Here is a 22,131-nt window from a genome sequence, read left to right as displayed (position 1 = left end):
CGATAAAGCACAAGCACTTGGATGGACATGGACAACCTATACTCAGTTGCCCAATCTAGACTCTAGAATTTGCATGTTCAGTTACCCTTTTCTTCCCCCTTCATGTTTCTTAAAGGGGAATTCCATCAATTTACAAATGAATACCAGTGTACTAGTCATATAAACTGGTGTTAATGTAAATTGATACTCATTATTACAGAAAGTAATCTTCATAGAATGTTTACCAGTGTGATATTTTAAGAAATGCTGTTTGTTGAAGTCGGTTGGTCGGTTGCCATGAGCCTCTGATCTCATTTCATGGTTCATGACCATTCATCACTGGCTGATGATAATACTAATAACCAGACATAAAGAGCCAAAACCCATGTTAGCTTTTTGGCTAATGTATCCTTCATATTTACAAACATGGACACATAACTTGTGTGGTGTGCCTTGAAGGCTGAATGAGCAGCCGACAAACATCCACCAGGGAAAAGTACACTGCTAACATAACTTTGTGGGCTACATAGCTAATTAGCTAATTAGACGTAGCACAATAACCAGATCAGAAACTTAGAGACTAAAGGAGCATTTCTGATTTATAGCTTCAAAGTTAATATTAGCAATACATTTCCTTCTCTCCCTTAACTATCTCCTGCCTTCACATCACCCTATCACAGATTTGATTCGTCCTCCTGCACTGCCTGAGGGTATTTCAGCGCTCCACAGATCTATTCAAATGTCATTCACTGAGAAGAAGTTTAAATTAGGAGATTCCTAAAACCCACATCCACAAAGTTGCTTTTTGTCCCCGTGGGGGACGTGCTCTCATAAGGATGTACCATATGCCTCTGCAGCTCTTGCTTTTATTAATGACCGTCTAGTTTCCCTTTCTCCCTGTTTTGTGATATATTATTCAACTCGCTAATATCTTGTTCTGTTCATCTCCCTGATGTTTTGTTAATAGCTTACTGCTCTCCCCGTCCTAACAAGTTTAGAAGGAGGAGTTTTAAAAGATGTGTCAAGCTCATTTGGCTCAGCTCTGACCCTCTCTGACACGTTTTCTTTCTCTCTTCCTGCTTCCTCCGTCTGTCTCCTCACTTAATTATTAACAGATTCCACTCACACATCTTGAATTGTCTGATTGTTCAAACAGAAAGATAAGAAGATGGGAAACAATAAAAAATTATATCAGACAGATACGCTAAAAATCTGACAAAGAGAGACAAAGAGAGAAAGAAACAGGGTTGTTGAGCTAATGGGCGGCTCCAAACGATGATGAGCTGATGGGGTGATCAAAGCTGTGTCTGGGAAAGCTGATGGAAAAATATTGTGTCTTTAAATAATTAATCAGATTGCCTAGAAGTGGACCCTGCTAGATTGGTGTTCAGAAGAACAAAGAGTTTTGGGTTTCACCACGAAAGCTGCCTGTTTTTACATGGACTCACGTGTAAGGTTGGGTACCATTCACATTGGAACCGGTACCTCAAATTTGGTACGCAACAGTACCTTTTTTGGTACTTTACGGTATCTCTATAATGATAAAAATCTAATTTAAATTGTAAAAATTAAGTCCAAACTCTTCTCACTCTCACTAATTAAGTTGTTGTTGCCTGACTTAAAGTTTCGTCGTACATGGAGGGTTCAACTTTGGCGCTGGCTGCAGGCGAGCTAACGTAAGCTGCAGCTGCTGCAGAGGACTTGGCTTTCAGGCTATCAAACACCTTACAACTTTACCCTCTGCAGCATTTAGATATATTTTGTGACCAGGTGTTTCCTCATGGTAGATGTCTTGTCCTGGCCACATAGTTACACAGTGTGCCCTGACTCAGTGTGACTGAGGCACTCTCTCTCTTTCTCTCTATACTCAAACTTAGTCTTTCACCCATATGCACTCTCAGGTACTGAAATTTGGCACTGATTGGTTTAACGTGAATCGTACTCGGTAGTACCGAATGAATTGGTAGCCATCCACATGCACATACAAGATACAAGATAATGTAGTTGACTTAACTCCCCTCCCCTCCAGGGACGTGAGAACTACTTTCATTCATGTGTTGTTTTACATTTGCTTTCTTTATTCTTAATGCTATTATTTCTGTCATTATTTGTTCATGTAGCATGACTAAATTTCAGTTTAGTGTCACTGTTTGAGTTCTTATTATTTTGTCATTCTCTCTCCCTCCCTTGTTTTGTTTCTAGCATGAATTGTGGAAAGCTTGTCCACCCTGACAAGCCCCTAGAGGCTCTCTCCAGGTAATGATCCCTCACATTGCTGCAAGAGCTGCTTTGGCTTCAGCTTCCCTATCTTTGAATGCTAGCGTGCTATTGTCAGTGACTAAAACCAGAAGTTGTTAGCAGTGGGTAAGTTCAAACAACAGTTCCACATCTGAAGAAAAACTATGCCAACCTGAGCAGTCAGATGAGAAGTCAATGTCAACATGTGTAGAAATAAAATTGTAAGAAACATGGTAGTTTTAGAAAGAATAGGGGCAGTATTTCTTGACAACGATTTATTAATTTACCCAGCATCTTCAGCTTGCAGGTGTTGCTCAGTTCGCTCTCTACAGATGCAGCTGCCTAGAATTGCCAGCTGGTCCATGACAGGCCCATGACAGGCCCATGACAGGTCCTCGCTTAACTGCATGGAATGGGAGAGGCTGGTACTGTAGCTTGTCACTGGTGTTAAAAGTCACTCATAATACCCCTACAGTTTTTTTTATTTATTTTATTTTAAAATATCTCTGCAAGATAACAAACCTCAAGGTTAAGGACTAACTAGTTTGTTGTTTAATGAAACCCCCTAAACCCCAAGTAAATGCAAATCCATCAAACTCATTGATCCTTTATCTGGTTTGTGCAAGTTAGAATCTGTGGCACTGACCATGGCTCTAAAATATCAGTGGCCAATCTCTGCTGTGTATCGATCCATGGCACTGTCCATGGTGCTGAAGTAACTAACAGTTTGTAATTGTGCTTTTTTTCTCTCAGTCCCACCGTTCTGTCAGTTTCCTCTTAGATCTGTAAACTATGTACAATAAATACCCAGTTCTACGCTATATTGTAGCCATACTCTAGTGTCACCTTCATGATCAAAGTGACTATTATGCTGAAAATACTCCCACAGACCAAGCCACCTCTGTAATAAATTAGGTTTAACAATTGGGCCATCCCCCTGTTTTAGGTAAATCTCTCCATTCACACTGCAGGCACAAGGGGCCAAAATCTGATTTTATTTATTTTTTAAATGTATTTGCTCATATGTGTCTCAGATCTATTTTTTATTTATTTATTTTTTACCTGTGATACAGGTATTTTTTTTTGTAATGCAGTAACAGTCATATCAGAATTCATAGATGGCCATTGGTCATGTGGGTCACTTCCAGACCTTGAACTGTTCACACAGGAATCTGATATAGACCATCATTGGCTTGCAGTGTAAACATGGCTACATTAGCTCGAACAGGGTGTCATAGCAGCTGCTCAGAAACTACAAATCTCCTTGAAATCTCCACTTCACCTCCTAAAACTGCATCCAATGAACATGTCATTGTGCGCATTCCTCAACAATAGCTCAAGCTTTGATCCTCTCAATAGACGAGATCTACCTGTACATTTTACTTTCATGACAAGTAAAAGAGATACTAAAAGACTGGCTAGTAGTTTCCACCTACTTCCCTTATTTTGAGCTAAACTTGCTAAACCTACATATCTCTGTACACAGAGATGATATTGATCTTCTCATGTGACTCTGTAAGACGACAAACAAAGTCAAGCTCTTTTGTTAATTTCAGTCCAATCGAATTGGTGAAACCCCCACTATGCTAGCAGTGAATAACACACTGATTCAAAATGTCAGGATGCGTTTTTCCAGCTTTGTCTTTAGCTCCTTTCATCTTTAATTCAAAGCTTTATTATCTGTTTGAGAATTATTTTTCTTCCTTATTTCTGCCTCTTGCTAACACTAAATTTATTTCAGACTCTGCGTGAACTGTCTGATGAGCCGCTGTGCAACACTAATGCAGAAATTATATTCTGGATGATTAATGTGTATGCCATGAGTTGTGTCTCCAGCAACAGCAGGGGAAGTTAAAGTTCCCTCTCTGAATAATAACCCTGTGTTGAATTTAGTAGGAACTAGCTTTTTTGTTGCCCTTCAAATCAAATTAAACCCCTTTTTTCCTTCATAAGTGCCTTGTATTACCTCTGGAAGGATGGAATGAAATCAGGTGTCAGGCTGCCACTGCGACTAAATGCACAAAGATGCCTGGTATTCTCTCCCAGTTGAAGCTTCAAACTATCTAATTGTGAACTGTGACTCATTGATTGAACCCAGAAACATAAAAGAAAGAGAATTCCATTACCGAGAAATGTAACTTATGTCAGTCTCACAGTAAAGGCAAACACGTTTCTGAGTAGTGATATCATAGAATTAGAGATCTGATTCCTTTTATCAAATGAAGTTCATATCACATGTTGTATTTATGATAGGGTCCGTTATTGATTTCTTTAAAGCTTAATTTCGCAAACGGGCTTATACTTAAAACAAGCGTTTATTTTTAATTTCCCCTCTTTTATAACTAATCTGATGTATATTTTTTGCTTGTTAATGTAAATTCAACACTTCCCCCATGTTTACCTGTTGCCTTGATAAATTCAGTATAATACTACATTTCCACAATTCTGTCAGTCCAACAACACTCAGTAAGACCAAGAGTGGTAAGTCATACTTACCACTCTGTATAAAAAGTAAGGAGTAATCCACACTACTCATTCTAGCTACCTTTGTTTTATAAGTCATTCAAGTGTTACCTGATTCAATTACTTTCTGTTGTATTTGACAATATAACGGAACAATAATTATGATTAAAACTGTGATAAAACTGATTCTCGAACCAACTGTATTGTTAATTACTAGGCATGAATTTCCTACCGTGTTTTATAATTGCCATGCTTCTGCCCATTTTTTCATGTCATTTTACTACCAACTATAATACCTATTCACTTTGTATCAGTTACTTGTTCAACTGCTTGCCCCATAGTTATGTGCAAAAAGGGCTTGTTTGAATAAAAACAGCATTTTTATAGTCTTTTCTACATTAAGAACTACTTTTAATACTAATTTCAATTCTTCATTTAAGACCTTTTCTAGTTCTCCAGATGTGGTGTGCTGATGTGTAGATTGTGGAAACGTGCATTGTAATGCTGTCATTAATCAAAATTAATGGAAAATCATTAGTATAAATTTGAAAGAAAAGTGGTCCTAAACAGCTCCCTTGGGGCACTGCTCTTACCTCAGAATAATTACTATTAAAGTATACTGTGTATTTCCTGTTAGACAACATCTGATCCATGCAGCTGCAGTTGGTTCAAAGCCATGAACCATTAAAATTATTGAATAACAAGTTATGATGTACTAAAATGCTACACTAGAATCCACCAATACAATTGTCTTTCTCATGTCAGTTTCTTGTCATCAGTTGCCTCAGTTAATGCAGTAGTTGTGGAATTGTGTGCCCCTCTTTCATACACAGTATTTAAATTGTTAGTAAATGAATGCTTCTGAATTTGTTATTCTTTCTGTAAATGTGTTCAAAATGTGTAGTAAACTTATTGGGCAGCCATTTTTCCTTCCACCCCAGTGTGATGTTACCACAGTGAAAAATTCCCTCTGACTGAAACCATAAGTGAGATAGTACAGAGAACGGATGTTTGAAATAGAGCTGAGTCATCAGTAACATCAGTCACATTCAAAGCACATAAACACGGGTGCTCACCGTGCTGGGGAAGCCATTCTGCAAACAAATGGATTGGGGGAAAATGTCCATTTTATTTCATTCCAGAGCTCTCTGATCCTGCTCAGATGGCTGAGTAACGGCCGGCAACGCCAGTGCTCACACAGACTGGATAAACAGAGCAGCTCAAGGACGGAGGGTTTTATGGAAGAAAGGTTAATAAAGACTAAGATAACCATGTGACTGAAAGATGAAAAGGCAGACGAGATGAGACAGTGGGATGGATGGAAATGACATAAAGAGGGGGAAAAGATTGGCGATCTGTGGGCGAATTTTTTTCTGTTAGTCACCCTGCCCTTGTTACTAGAGGCGAGTGAAGGCCTCATCTCTCACTCACAGTCAATTGGCCGGCAATCCAGTGTCACTGACAGGCCCACTAAAAGGGAGCAATTTCAGAACATCCACCTCTGGCAACAATGGTTCTCTGTTTTCTAAAGACTAAATGCCTTCACTTGCAGACATTGCATACACACACACACAAAATTTCATAATGAATGTATTATGACTCTGAATTCTTGAGCTCATCTGGTTAAGTCAGTAAGGTTGCCAGGTTGCTGTGAATAGAGAGACTGGTGTTTTAGCGCCCACATTGTGGGTGTCTTGGGTTTTTAAACGCATAGCAGCATGGACAGATATCAGAAACACCTCAGGTAATACCCTGCCCCTGGTGTAGCACATTTGGCTTTTGGTGAGACTTCCAGAGAGTTTGATCCAGCTCGTTGGTCATTTTTAGGCTGGTCCTCTTTGCTGCTTCAAGATCCAGTGCGTAGGATTCAGTGGCATCTAGCAGTGTAATTGCAGATTGCACCTCTGTCGCTACGGTGGCCTTGAAATGTGTGAAAAAAGCAAATGGCCGTATCTAGCGCTAGTGTAGTGTTTTTCCCATTCTGGGCTACTGTAGAAACATTGCTGTTCAACATGGCAGCCTCTGTGAAAGGTTCATTGTAAAGTGACAAAAACATAACGATTCTGATATTCAGCTGGTTATAAACTAATGAAAACATACATATGAATATTATATTCCATTTCTGATTTTTTTTTAAAAACTCCTAAATCTTGCACAGTGGACCTTTAATGCAGTTTTCGTGTCCTTTAGAATGCCCTCTTCATGTATGTGAAGATAACCGCACAACACAGGAACCTTTTCTGACAATCTATCACATTCTCTCGGTTCTACACACGAAAAGTGATGGAAGTAGTTTTGTGTAGAACAAAAAAGAGATAAGTTCAGATCCTGAGAATGTTCGCACCTCCACACACCTGACCAATCTTGACTGCCAGATTGTTTTTCAGAAAGTACTTTGTTTGAAGTAGTGATGCACATCTCCATGACTGTGGCTGATGCAATACATATCACAATGGTAAATGGACCTGTACGTGTATAGCGTACTTATATAGCGTACTTATATATACCTTTCTAGTATTCCGACCACTCAAAGCGCTTTTTACACTACATGGCACATTCGCCCTTTCACACACATTCACTCAGTGATGGCAAAGCCCATCAAACAGAAACTAACTCATTCATACACATTCACACACCACATACCAATGCCACGGCATCGGGAGCAATTCAGGGTTCCAGTATCTTGCTCAAGGATACTGTCGACAATGTGGCACCAGGAGCCTGGGATCGAACCAACAACCTTCCAATTAGGGGACGACCCGCTCTGCGTCTGTGCCACAGCCGCCCTTGCACAATGCAAAGATACATATGAAGCAAGTACCAATGTGGAACGATATGATTCACCCTTATTGCAGTGCGATTCAACACAATTTGATTCAACACAATGCAGTTCAACTTGATCCGAATAAGAAATAAGAATGCGATGGTGTGCAATTCAATATGGTAAAGATTGATTTTATTTATTTGGTTCTTCTTTAGCAGCCTGAGAAAGAGAGGACGAATCTATCTAAATATAAAATGATTGGTTAGATTAATAATAAAGGCATAGTGCCTCTACTAATAATTATATACAAAAAAGTTGCAAAGATGTTAGAAACAATGCATCCAGAGTTCATCACAAATTAACTCTGGTGTACTCTTTTAATCAGGGTGATCAAATTTTGAAATTCAGATGTCCGTCTCACACTTGTCTGATGTAACAGACATGCTTAATCAAATCAGCTTTAACTGTGCTATACATACTTAAAAAGTGCCCTGAAGCGAATTTTGTGCTTCAAGTCTGTTTTCTTAAGTATAGACACAGACCAAGGACTGAAGCTGCTGCTGTTGCTCTGCTAACATGCTGCTCTGGCTACACGGGTTGAACCTTTCAGTTGAGAGGTTAAGCAAAGGTCACGTCTTGAAGAACTCTACTGCAAGACTTAGAAGACTACAGAAAGAACTTGTGTATACACTATGCCCAGAGTCTTTGCCGACAACCAGCCTAAAGGCATGTTCATGTGTGTACATTTGAGCAGAAAAAGTGTAAAACTAAGGATTTTTAGCAATCAGTTTGATGTCAGCTTGTTTGATGTCAACTTGAAGTTCTCTGTGTAGTCCCAAATCAAAGGAGAATCAGCGTTGTAATTAGAACAACAGTCCTGCTGAAGCTTATAGGGAACTCTGTGTCAAATTTCAAATGGTTCCACAAGTCTCTAAAGTACTCTAAAAGGCAATTAACCATAATTCACAACTGCAGCTCCCTCAACTAATATTAGTAATTTACCCCCTATTAAGAGCTAAGTATTAAATTTGACAAGCTAACTTGCCTTAAGTGCTTTTGCCAAACTGAGGGATGGATAACTGCTGTGAGTATCTAGTGCTCTACAGAATTTCCATTCAAAATTATTCTGATATCCTGCACTTTGATTGGTCCAAAACATGCCATTGATTCTTTGAATCACTCTGAATAAATGCATCTGCTTTTCAAGTGGTCATTTCAAATAAAGACAAAACTATAATTTTGTGTACGGGCATGACAAAGAATTGATGTCTGTATTTGATATGTGAGTTTAGTCAACATTTAATTTGCAGAGTCTGGGTTTTCAGGGGACAAAATGTTGCTGAGTAGGCTGAAGTATAGCAAAGGAGATTATCAGAGCTGTCAGTGTAGAATATAGAAGAGCTGCTAATGTGCTGCAAGGCATGTAAATGGTTGGCATGCCAATTATGCTCCCTCTGGCGTGCAAATTTTAATGAAAGTACAGTATGGTAAATTACAGGGATTAGTGGTGATAAACTGTGGTTTTATTTGAGATAGAAGTTGTGCAGGATAATAATAAGAATGAAATAGTAAGGGGGTGATGGTTACTAAGGCAGGTAAGACAGCTAGCTATTGGTAGAAAGTGGTGGAGGAGAGATAAAGATGTCAATTTTTCACCCAGGTGCCGTTACTGCTGCTATATTACTGGTTATCTGATCAGCAGTGTGACAGGCTGTACAGGGGGAGACAAACCAACGTTTTTATCAGCACCAGCCGTGTGTGTGTGTGTGTGAATGCTGGGGCCACACTCTGAGGTACAGCTGTATTCATAGGTCTCAGAGGCAGTATCGGCAGAACATTTCCCCCTAACAAGATCATTCAGACTTCCGATGAGTTCCAAAAAACGAAACTGGTCTAATCTCAACTTGGATTCTGTTTTATCTTACCTGCATCCAAACTAATGAAGCAAAGCCTGATAGTTCAGGCAGTCAACTGGAATTGTAGTTGCCATACCTACTGGCACACAGCTCACCTGGAAGCTATGCAGCTGCTGTTACTGCTGCCGGGGATGTTCATATTGCATGTCATAAATCCTATAGGCTCTTGAGTCTACACAGAAGGAAGTAACTATCGTAACTCGTGACTTCCTGCTGGGCTGAACTTGTAGGGAGTGATTTTTCTTCTATTTTTTTGTAGTTGTATTTTTATTTATCATTTGAAGGTTACATGTCTTTGTTGTTGTCCTTGATGGGCATGATGAAGTCAAGGCCTAGATGCCAAACATCAACAATAATCATCCACTCTATGTGAGCTAGCTGACTGAACTACTGCACATCTTGAGCCCAGCCCAAGTAAAACCAATTATTTTTGCTACAACGCTAACATTAAATTTTAAAATATCAATATATATATTTTTCGTTGGAGCAACAACCAACTGCTAACTGAAAGGTCTAGATTTGTGCTCATTAATTACATATGTGGAGATGGGATCAGCATACATTTTTTATCAAGGCTAAATGTCTGAAATCCCACCAGTGATGAACAACATTAGTGCAGACTTTCCTTTTCTATCAGTAAGGTGGATTAAATGTAAAGTTTCTCTTGAAGGTCACACTAGAAGAAAAGGCCCTTGTAGTCACTAAAATCAAAAGAATTCATCCAATGGACAGTATGAATATGCTCAGATACTGTCACAGCAATCTGCCTTAAATTTTTGATTTGATCATTGTTATTTAAGACTGGGAATTTTGGTCTGATTGGTGATTTGGTCTCATTATCAAGGTATTGTGAATATATAAAGCAATACTTCTAGAATGTCCGTCCATTAGTCTTTGATACCTTGGTATGGACCAAGTGGAAATTTTGGCCTCATGGTGGAACTTACCTAAGGAAAAGTCAGGAGGTTATGAACACCCATTTAAAAGTCTGGTCAATTGTTGCTGGGAAATCTGGACCAAGTGAAAGACAGGTGAACTAAAATGGCCAACAACAAGCTTAAATCATAAAAGTAACACCATACTAAATTGTTACGAATACCATGTTAGCAAACATTTACCATCCACTAAGTTTGTCTGTCTGGTGTTTGGTCCTGGCAGGTAGTTTACAGCAGATTTATCAGAGTTTCCTTGAAATATTTCCTTGCTGTTCCTTGAAACAAGGTTGAGGAGACTGGAATTTGTGGGCTGGAAACCCAAAAACAATGAGCTAACAGAAGCTAAACTGCTCTGTAACTGAGTAAACTATAGAGCTGGTGGTAATTCTCAGTGGATGCATCACCACAATCGACTGCTTCCACACTACACATAGTCATTTGATCCAGTGTTGCTCAGAAAATATTGATTACTGGAGCTCTAACTGTACAAAGCTTGTGAAGTAGAGGCTGACACAGGCCAAACCTGTCTGGCCAGATCCAAATGGGTTCAGGTTGAGAGTTAGACTGCACAACTCATCCTTCAAATAGGTTGCTGTATAAACCAAAACACAGCTGTTGGTTATATCTGTGCACTATAAAGTAGAATTACACTAGCAAATGTTTGTTTTGCCTGACCATGTCTTCTGTCACCAGGGATAACATTAAAACTGTAAAGTAAGGTCTCTATAAAAATATTGTGTTCCAGATCATTAGCCCAGACACTGTCCAGCATTAGCTTAGGGACTGGCATCAGTCCCAGGCGCTCATACTTACAAACTGAGCAGAAGTAATAAAACCCTTGCGTGTTGTGTGCCATCAGCAATAATAATAACGCAGACAATGAGTTTCATTGACCTGCTTTGCTTATATTCTACTGACCTTGGGAGCAGAAATAAAGCTGTCACTGTGTGGTAGTTTTAATCAGAATCCGGGACCTTGAACTTTTCTTTTCTCACATTAGCTATTGTCCTTCTACTCGACTAGGGGCAAAAAACTTTGAGCTGGTTCAATTTGTCAGGCCGAGCTGGCAGGCCATTTAAATTGGTTGGACATGGGGGCATATATCAGAGGTGACACCCAGAGAATAATAGCTGTGATTCATGCCACCAACTCTCTTCCCTCACATTCTCACTTTCTTTATCTCCGTTTCTCTGGGTCTCATCTCATTGGCTTCCCACTCTGGTCGCGCTCATTCGAGCCATTCTAACCTTCCTCTCGTTCTCATCCTCCCCCTCTTTAATGGCCCGAACAGAGATACTGGGTCATTAAGAGAGTGTAGATAGGGTCTGCTTGATGAGATTGTGAAGGTTTGCTGATTGGCTTGCTGGATTGTCGTGGAGACAGATTCTGCATTTGAGATTAGTGTCTCCTCACTGTCGTATTGGTAGCACAATCAGTTATGATACAACACTTACATACGCATCCTCAACCAAGGGCAGACTCATGCCTACCTACCACCTTTGTAGTTCAGTCACACTCTGCAGTGTTTACTGCTTATACGTGAATAAGGACTAAGGAGAATGGGGCCCCCTCCTGGAGCCAGGCCTGGGAAAGGAACTCACTTGCGAGCACCTGGTAGCTAGGGCAATACCTCTGGTATGTCTGTTTGAACATACACAATCCAACATCAAATCCAAAAATGCAATGCTGTGTTTTTTACCATTGAAAACAAAACCGAAGACATGGTCACACCTCATGGTATGCATTGTACTGTATTTTCTTCATATAGATGTCAAATGTCTGATTGACTCCCTCTCTCTTTGTCTTTCTATGTCTCTCGCCCTGTGGCAGGCCAGCTCCTAAGGCTTCATCAGAGCAGGGCAGCAGCAGTGACAAGAAGGAACGTCCCATGAGCACCATGAGCGAGGCATCGAACTACACAGGGGGGTCAGACTACAGCACCTTCCCCGGCAGCCCAGCCACCACCGTCACTACCGCCACCACGACGTCCACTTCATCTACACGGGTTAGTCTCTATCTAAATATGCCTTAAATCTTAAGCATAGCCCTGGTGAGCGGTTTAATCACTGTTCTACATCAGGGCTTATAATAACATTACATTGATCAAGCATCGTTAGCAGACAGCCAAAGCTGGATATAACAGGTTAGCATTAGGGAGTGATATATTTTTCATAGCATGGTTGTGAAAGAGTGCCACCTTTTTTTATTTATCCATGCAGGTGGTCTAGCACTAGGCATGGAAATGTCTGTCGGTAGGTCTACCACTTCCAGACTGAAATATCTTAGCAGCTATTGGATGGATTGCCATGAAATCTGCTAGATATTCATGTTCCCAACAGATGAACCCTAATTATTGTATTGGCCCATTGACTTTTCATCTAGTGCCACCAACAGGTCAGAATAGATAATTGAATATCTCAACAGCTACTCTGGTTTGGCAAAAAAAATTGGTACACATTCAGGTTTCCCAGATGATAAATCCTATTGGTGATCCCCTTTGACATGTCCAGTGTGTCATGTCCAGTGTGTCATGGACTCAATATTAATAAAGCCAATATTAAACCATCAGTGCAGCCCCTAACACCCATGAAAGAGTTGATGTGTTGTTTCCATAATTCGAGTACTGGAGGTCATCATTAGGCCATTTATAATGGTAACATGCTGAGTCATCACTGCCTCCCAGCTGTCCTGGAATGTGTCCATGTTGTGTCATTACCTCTCATTTGAGGCAGGAGAAGTGGGAGCATGAAGCAGGCTACCTCAGCTGTATTAGCAGTGAGCGTGTCACCTGCACGGGTCACTGCACTGTTAGATTGAACAGCGTCTCCCTTTATAAACGCTCCGTAAACCCGCACAAACACACAGGAAATAAATATGCATGGGTAGATCAAATCAGAAGTTCTGTGCTTTCATGAATAAGTGATGCTTATACTATTATAAGTTTTGCTTACACTGGCCAAAAGAAAGTATAACACCGCATATCTTCATGTATTCATGAGAAAACATTATTTATAACTGAGCTGTAGGGGTCCTGCTCCGTGCTTCGCCTGAGAAACATTTTTAAAAAGAACAACACACAGGCTGCCTATAGAAAGAGAGGCATTTTAGGAAAAAAGGTCAAAACAGATGAGAAGAAGCTGATAATATTTCTAGGAGATGTTGCAGTGTAAATGATGCAGTTGTACATGTGTTCCTTGTCACACAGTGACAACATGCACAAACCTCTGCTAAAGTAAACAGATAACATTTGATGACAGCGACAAAGATGTAGGTTTTTGCCTTGGTTCCAGAGAATCTTAATGCTAAAATGTTATTGTCAGACAATAGTCAGTTCACAGCTTTGTGGCAACAATTTGAGGAAGGCCCTTTTCTTAATATGAAATAAAACCAGCTTCGTAAAGAAATTATTTCCCCAGTTTGGTGTGGAAGAACTTGACAGGCCTGCACAGAGTCCTGACCACAGCACCATCCAACACCTTTGGAATTAACTGGAATGCAGACTGTGAGCCAGGCCTTATCAGTTAACAGCAGTATTGGACCTCAGCAGTGCTTGTGTGTCCAACATCTAATGGAAAGACTGAAACCAGAAGAGTGGAGGCTGTTATAGCAGCAAATCAATGCCCATGGGTTTGAGTATAAATGTGGATGTAATGTTAGTGTATGTAGACACCCAGCTTTTGTCCATATAGTGCAAGTTTACATTTGTCTATCCTCACTTCTAATCTTCCAATATTACTAAGCTGTTAATATACTGTACATAGGGTTTTTAGTTCGATACCTCAGTGTACCGTCAGAAGAGGCTGTCTGGTGAAAAAAATACAGTACACCTAACCTGAGGCGTCTAAAATATGTTTTGTTGCTGCCCCTGGCAACAGCAGTACTTAGCTTCCACACTGGTACTCCTGTCTACTTCTCCAAACTGCAGGCGTGCTGACCGCAGTCTACTGTAGTTAATACACTGACAATGGATAAGTACCTCATAAAACCCCACTTCAATAAACCCAAACTAACCCTTTATTTTTTAGGAGACAGTGTTGCCTGTGGTAAACTTTTAAGTCAGGTTAACCCCCTGCTCCATAATTATCTACGGTAAATTTCATGGAAATGTGGCCGTGAAACTTACTTCTAGTGTAAAACCTTCATAATTCTTCCTATAGAGGGAACGCTGTGTAATGAAAAGATGAAACTGTAATCCAGTGGGGAGTAGTGGTCCTCAGCAGGCATTCAGATCTGATGGTGGTGCCAGATGAAAGGTCAGAGGGTCACCAAGAAATGTAAGAAACTTCACTCTAATAAGTATAACTTCGTAAATGGTTCCATAGTAATTTCTTCCTATTGGTCTTAACTTTAGACTTAATCAAGAACTCCTTGTCTCTCTCTGCTATTGACTGACATAAAAGAGATTTTTATGCTGCAGTGCTGCATTTTTCAGTAAGTGAGCCATGATGTATGGGGGATGTGGAATATGCTTTGTTTAATGAGCTGAATACATCTGCCTCTGTTGTTGCTTTTTATAGCTGCTAGAGAAGCCGCTGTTTTAGTGTACGAGCCTCTTTACAACCAATGCACCAAACACATGTCATGTCAGATTGTTGTGTTGAGATCAGGGGATATTTTGGGCTATTTTTGTCTCTCCCCACATCTCTGGAGTTCTCCCAGTTGTGTTCTCTCTGTAGGAGATGCACGATAGAAGCACAAGCCAAATGTGGGCTGTTTTTGTCTTTTTCATAGAAGTTTATGAATTATTTATTGTGACTTAATTATTCAAAAATGTGCATTTCAGTATCTGTAATGTAAATGTTTCTTCTGTCAAGCTGAATATGTCGTGAATATATATCCCATTTTCCTTATTATGTGTTTTAACAGCCCTCTAGATCTTCCAAAAAAGTTCACAACTTTGGAAAGAGGTCCAACTCCATCAAGAGGAACCCCAATGCCCCTGTGGTCAAGAGCAACTGGCTTTACAAACAGGTAACGTCAGTCAGTCATCTTGATTATAGGATATGACTGAGTTTGTCTGGGACTAAGACTGGACAAAAAGAAGACAGGTGAGGGGATATGACCAGGCATGATGAACAATAGATTCTGGTTTTATTTATTGGGAATCACCGTAGATATAATTAAGAAATACTTTTTTGGGGAAATACACTCACTCGCTTTCTTTTCAAGGTTAAGATGTTAAGAAGTTAGTCCTCAATCATTAACTACAGAGCTGGAGTCAGGACTTGGTTAGCCTAGCTTAGCATACAGACAGGAGGTAAGGGGAAAAAGCTATAAGCCATGAGTTGACAATTGTTTTTGCTCAGTAACCCAAGTCACAGATTCATCACATTATTGATTTATATTTCATACTTTAGACTTTTGAAATGTGTTTTTTCTACCGACCCTATCAGACAGCAACAGGTTCCCTTTATTTTACTGAAGTATTCAAATTCGTTCACATATTTTTAAAACCTACTCTACCTGTATGGTAATGGTGTAGTCTGCATAGTAACAGTGACATATATTAGCCAAAAATATAAATGACTCACTGTAATGGATTATGCAAGTATCACGTGTGAAGGGATGGTTTAGGGGTTGATTTAAATTCTGAAATGAAATGCTCGGAAGTTTGGGAAAATAAATTCAATAATCTAATAAAAAGCCATGACCTTGGAAAATGAAAAAGAAATGTAAATGTATAAATCTGTGGTGCATGCTGGTGCAGTCCTTCAAATCTTTGTCGTTTTAAACGAACAAGCCAGTAACTTTTTGCCTCTTTCTAGACCTCTGAATCAAATCTTGGAGTGGCACCTGGGGTTTAAAATATCAGGTAGAAGCATATTATGCATATAGTACTCATTACTCTGGCGCAAATTATGCATATGCCACTCACAATGGTGGTGGGGGGTAGCAGTGTGGGGCTAGTGCTGGAGCCAGCAACTGTATTTGCCCCCACCCCTTCTTTTTTGAAGGCTAATTTGACTTTGTCCTTGCCCGTTGACTTTGTAGGCAATAACGACATAATCTTCATACGTAGATAACTAGCTAGATAAACGCAAGTGTTACTAATAAAGCTAATTAAGGTTCCGTTCCATTCAGGTTAAACAGGGTGCTGCTACTGTGCATGTTGGCTTACTGGAACTAAATGGAACTGAACCTTAATTAGTATCTGTGTTTACCCTACTATTTCATGTCAAAATGGCTGCTGTAAAAAAGGTCTGTTGAGTGCCAAAGTGCCTGTGGGACCTGAGGAAATGGGAGGATCCTGTTCCTTGACTGGACGTTAGCTCGAGGCTCAGATTGTTCTCTCATTACCTTTCCTCCCACTCGCTGCAAGTTGAGCAATTTTCTTTGCCCCACAGAGATCTATGGGTCAATATTTCAGCTGGTCTATGGACCTCTGACCACGGCGAGACTCCCTGAAGACAGCTTCATCGAGCACCATTCAACTCAGCTTTCAGCCCCCAGTTAGAGCCACTGTCAATAACCTCCATCTCAAACCTCGGCCCCTGCGCCGCCGCTTACTGTGTTCACATGAGAGAATCAATTCACTTCACACCGGCAAAAAAAACACTGTCTCTTCCCCACAGACCTTTCAGGCAAAGTGCTCTCGCAGAAGAAATGTCATCTCTGTTTACCCAAAGCCCCTAACCTCAGGATCCATGGCCGAACGCTACACGCTGCAAACAGCGCTAAAGACCCGAATGAGTGAATGGTCTCGAAAAACTTATTGTCGCTGCAGTAATTACGGCACCAGGGAGAGAAGGAGAAAAAAAGGAGGAGAGCAGCAGTGTAGAGAACAAAGCGCAGGCCCTCGCCCCGAGCACCACAGAGGCAAATTTCTCACTACGTTACGAAGAGATAAAACAGAGCAATTTGTCTCAGAGGAGGAGATAGAAGCTGGTTAATAGAAGCAGCCAGAGGGAGAGACAGCGAGGGTGTCAAGAGGAGGGAAGTGAGGGGAGATCAAAAGAGAAGAAAAACTGTGTGTGTGAGAGAGAGAGAGATGGTGTATTGTTCTCTGTAATAACTACACTTTGACTGACTGATGGCCTGTGACCTTTGACCCCTGCAGGACAGCACAGGCATGAAGCTGTGGAAGAAGAGGTGGTTTGTTCTGTCCGACATGTGCCTCTTCTACTACCGCGGTGAGTGAACACACACACACACACATGCAGGATGAAATAATTTAGTATGTTTGATTGTCAAATCAAAAGCAATTCACAGTGAGAGAGTCCATGTTTTGTTCAAGGACAATTTACTATTTCAGGGATCATATCTTTCATGTTTGAAGACAATCCCATGTTAAACTCTTTTCAAACATACAGACATTACAAATTCAAGGAAAACTCCAACCTAACTGATCTGTATCTGTTGCAGTTTTCAGTTTTCTGTTACATCACGTCATCACTTTCTAAATGTGCTTCACAATAAATCCATTTTAATGCAATGGCAGAGGTTGGCCTTTGTTTTTGAAACTGCAAGTGCTGACATTACCATAAAATGACCAAAACATTGAAAAAATAGATTTTTCTTTATTGGGTAGCTCACAGGGATATGTCTTAAATATTTTTTGCTATTTGTATTGCCTTTAATGAATAGTGACAGCTGTAGAGTGACAGGAAAGGTTAAAGATTTCTAATATGCCAGGCTGAGTTTAAAGTAATTCCATACGAAGGGTTAAATTACAAAAACATTTTGCCATGAAGCTGTGCTTTGAGTTTGAAATATCTCCCATAGAAATTTCTGCCTCCGCCCCAGTGCACTGAACAGATTTTGTGGTGCTCACATCTCTGAAAAAGTACAGCGACCGTTGTGCTGATCTCATATAGCAGATAACTTACATGAGACACTGCCACTGTTACTGTTCTTATCTCTCAATCAAGAGCAGTGTGAAATTGAGAACCAAGAGGTCAAGTGTCCCTGCCTGTTAAAAATAGTCGTCCTTGCTTCCACCCACACTGGTGATGCCCAAGCTGCAGGACCGCTAATTTCGAACTTCACATTCACAAAAGCTCATCTGTGTTCCTCCTCCGTGTCTCCTAAACCCTTGAGGGAGACTTTTCCATCTCCATAAATTGACAAATTAGCCGCTCCCAGAGCGCAATCAGCAGCCGCTTTCATGAAAAACCCAAGGGAAAATTGGATGTTTATTGGCTTAGCCAGCCGGGGACAAGAGAGAGGAGGCATCCTCGGGAAGGACAATGACGTGCTCGGCTTTCCGATAATAACCTCTTCTTTTTCCATTTTTCTCCTGCTTGCTCTATCACTTTATTCTAATGTAGTTTGGAGTTGGACTTAATTCTTTTTGTATTAGCAGGGACAATCAGCGTCCCTCCCACCGCAAATCTTGTTTAGATGAATTCATCCAGTGTGTTTACATGCACCCTAATAATTTGATTATTACCGCAGTGAGGCAGGACACTGATGATTAAAGCTGTCATGTAAACATAATACATAAAGCACGTTATCTTGGTCATCACAGTGTGTGGCAGTACAGCTTGATAAGCAGATCTGGATTCATGGTCGGTGAGAATGAGGGTGGAAAGAGAGTACTTTACTTAAAAGTCCAGTGTGTAACATTGAGGAGGATCTATTGTCAAAAATGGAATATAATAATATTTTTTCAGGGGTAAGGAAATTATTACATGGTCCTTCTCTTTATATGTTTAAAGTGGAACAAAGAACACATTTACAGTACAAAATAAAGTACTTTCACGTGTCATATACAACATTTCTAATGTGTATGATATAATGACTGGGTAACAAGGGTTTGTCTCCTAAGCCAGTTCAAGAGTATTGATTAGGGGCCAAACTGTCTTTTTGCACTTGAATTTGAAGCTGTCCTATCATATACAGTAATCTGATAGAAATTTAGTTAGCTCCGTAATGTTCCCAGTTTTCTCTATATTTGTACCGTTATTATTTGCACATTTATCAAGTCAAGTCAAAGTCAGCTTTATTGTCAAATATGCTATACATGCACGACATGCAGCACAGATGAAATTTCAGTCCTCTCGGACCCACGGTGCAAGCAGGCAATAAATTAAGAAATTAACATTTTCAGGTATAAGACGACATTTATCTTTCATTTAAGTATTGCAACAAGATGCCCATGGCTTTTAACTAGAAAAGAAAGAGAGAGCACATCAGCCCGGTTTTAGCCAACCTGCACTGAGTATCTTTTAGGGTTGACTAAGTTTGTTTACTGTTTTACAAGGCCAACATTACAAGTTCATTGTCGGTTTATAATCCTTCACAGCCTCTTAGATCTGCAGTGGTCAGTTTTTTAAATACAAACTGTCACAAATATAAGAAAATCCATGGAATTCCAGTTATAATGCCTGTCATTTACTTATTTTCTTGTCTCTTCTCTCCTTTGTAAAGCACTTTGAGTTACACCCTCTGTATGAAAGGTGCTATATAAATGGAAAAAAAGCTGTTGGTCCCTACTGGGCTGCTGCACTTTTACAAGCAGAGATAAATAAGCACAAAGTTCATGAAAAACTCATGAAAATCACGGCAAAATAACATAAAAGAACTCTTCATAGCCTTCGCACTGCAAAAGAAATAGACTCCACTAGTATTATACTGCATGACACTGTCAGCATGAATGCCTTGCAACCTGTCCGTTCCAACCACAGAATGGGTTTCCGCCATATCCAACACTGCCCCCAACAGTCTCCAGCTACTGGATTACAACTCACAAGAAAAAAACATGTGCACACACATGATTATCTTGTTCAACAATGTTATCACCTTGTGGGGACAAGTTATTATCTTTAAATAACTTAGCTAATATCTAATGAAAAAATAGATGCCCTAGTCTAACAACAAATAGTAAGTAGTAAGTTAATCTCTGTGTAATTAACCAGAATTATCATTTAATCAAGCGTGTGTCTTTATCTAAGCAATCACAATTACAGTATTTATGTAGACACACTGTTTGTGGTCAGGAACTTAACTGAACCAACAGACAAACCTCAGTGAACCTGCTGAAGAATCTTGAAATGTCAATCGTTCTTAAAAAGCTTTCTTAAAAGAAAACACCCTCTGCTGCAGAGTATACCCACAGCATCTCTCTGCACGCCCGCTCACTCATTCCCTCTCTTTCTTTCTCATTTTATGTGTGTTCTGTATCTCAATAATTCAGCAGTAGGGATGGGGCCGGAGGAGCTGCAGGGCTCACCGTGCGGGGCTCGTCTAAAGCAAACAGCAGCACTGGCTGGAGGCTCTGTAGGTTTTTGCTGCAGCTGGAGCACCATATGTGTTTTCTGCCTTTAGTTTTCAGCCTGGAAGCTCCCATCAAAGCTTCATCGCGCCGTACGGAGCACAGTCATTACCCTCCCAACATGGCTCAGCTCAGATTGTTGTTGCAAGGCTTTTTTTAAATGTGGCATCAGTAAATATTGACTCAGTTAGACGACTGTAATGCATTCATGGCTGCGTTTCACATCTTTTGTGTTTTGCAGCTGTTTTGCCTCTGAAATGTGAAAGACAAAAATCAACAGAAAGCAGTGTTTGTGTGTGCTGCAGCCTGAGTCTGTCCTCAGCTGTGTGTCTGTGTGTGTTCCACACTGTTGACCACACATAGGGATGGAAACAGGATCTTAGTTCACACGGAAAGCTGGCCAAGCTCATAAGGATGCCCTATCTTCCCATTCTCTCTCTGTCTCTGTCTCGCCATGGTCTGATAAGCCTCAGTAGGTTTTGTTCCGTCACCCTTTGTTAGTCATTCATCACACAGTTGGCTAGATAATGCTAGACCTCCGTGTTCACAAAATCAAAGGCAAGACTTGACAAAAATGTTCCAAATCCTTAGGACAAGTCTGGAGACCATGAACAAGAGCATCATTTTCATTGGGGATGCATGTCGCCCTCACCTTTCAAAGTCCTATTTCATTCACCCAATGGAGCTTTATGGCAAAATTCCACCAGGCATGGATTTATGACCCTTATGTCTGCGATGTGGTTTGGCTCCATTATCTGCACGTGGCACAATATCGACGTAGCGTGAAGTTCGACCCGGTCTTTATTTGAAAATGAAGCGCATTCTCTATAACGTTTCTGTGTCTGAACTCCTGCTATTCCGATCTGCTCTGTGCCGCTTGACACAGTTGACTCCCGCAAGTTGACACGCTTTATTAGCTTTAATAAACAAAATAAACACACAAAATGTGAAGAAAGTAAATATTATAACACGTATTATTAAACAAAAATATACAACCATACCTTCTAAATATATGTTTCTCTATATTACCAAATGAATACTAGCTTCATTGCCTTGTTAAGTCATTGCTGTTTTCTCTCTCACTTGTTCTTTCGCTCATTGTGTACTGGGTCGCTCGTCAAAAAATCAACCGGTGATGGCCTCATAGACGATGAATTCGTGCAATCGCCCAACTGTAATATCAAGCAACCCCGCGTTCTATTTGATATGTGATTTGACCTCAATCAACCAAACTTAAGTCAAACCAAAACTGAATATTCAGTGTATATACAGCCTAATGTGATACTGATGAATCCTCATTGATCCTCTGTCCACTGATCCTACACCAGATTCACTTAGTTCAGTGCAGGTCGATGTGGCAATGCAAATGTCAAATATGTTGACTTTATGACTATTTCCTTATTCTTTCTTCTCTGGTGCAGATGAGAAAGAGGATAGCATCCTGGGAAGTATCCTGTTGCCCAGCTTTCACATCTCCATGTTGTCGGTGGATGACCACATCAGCAGGAAATACGCCTTCAAGGTAAAAGCTTAAAGGTCACGTCAAGTTATTTTTTTGGCCTTTATGCCTTTATTGATAGAAACAGCTGAAGATTGACAGGAGAGGGGGGCAGAGAGAGAGGG

General features: G+C 40.3%; 1 protein-coding gene across 1 annotated transcript in view; it reads left to right on the top strand.

Annotated features, from left to right (window-relative positions):
• LOC118337602 overlaps positions 1-22,131 on the top strand; it is a gene marked incomplete in the record, with an annotated part of 210,328 nt that overhangs the window by 135,567 nt on the left and 52,630 nt on the right. Inside the window, 5 exon segments of the mRNA XM_035674711.1 lie at positions 2,182-2,235; positions 12,126-12,300; positions 15,162-15,266; positions 17,353-17,425; positions 21,930-22,030. Of these exon segments, the coding sequence (XP_035530604.1) occupies positions 2,182-2,235; positions 12,126-12,300; positions 15,162-15,266; positions 17,353-17,425; positions 21,930-22,030 (508 nt within the window).

The sequence above is a fragment of the Morone saxatilis genome, unplaced genomic scaffold, assembly GCF_004916995.1.
Source record: "Morone saxatilis isolate NCDOM2014 unplaced genomic scaffold, NCSU_SB_2.0 Contig10, whole genome shotgun sequence".
Lineage (NCBI taxonomy): Eukaryota > Metazoa > Chordata > Actinopteri > Moronidae > Morone > Morone saxatilis.
This window is presented reverse-complemented; position numbering and strand designations above follow the sequence as displayed.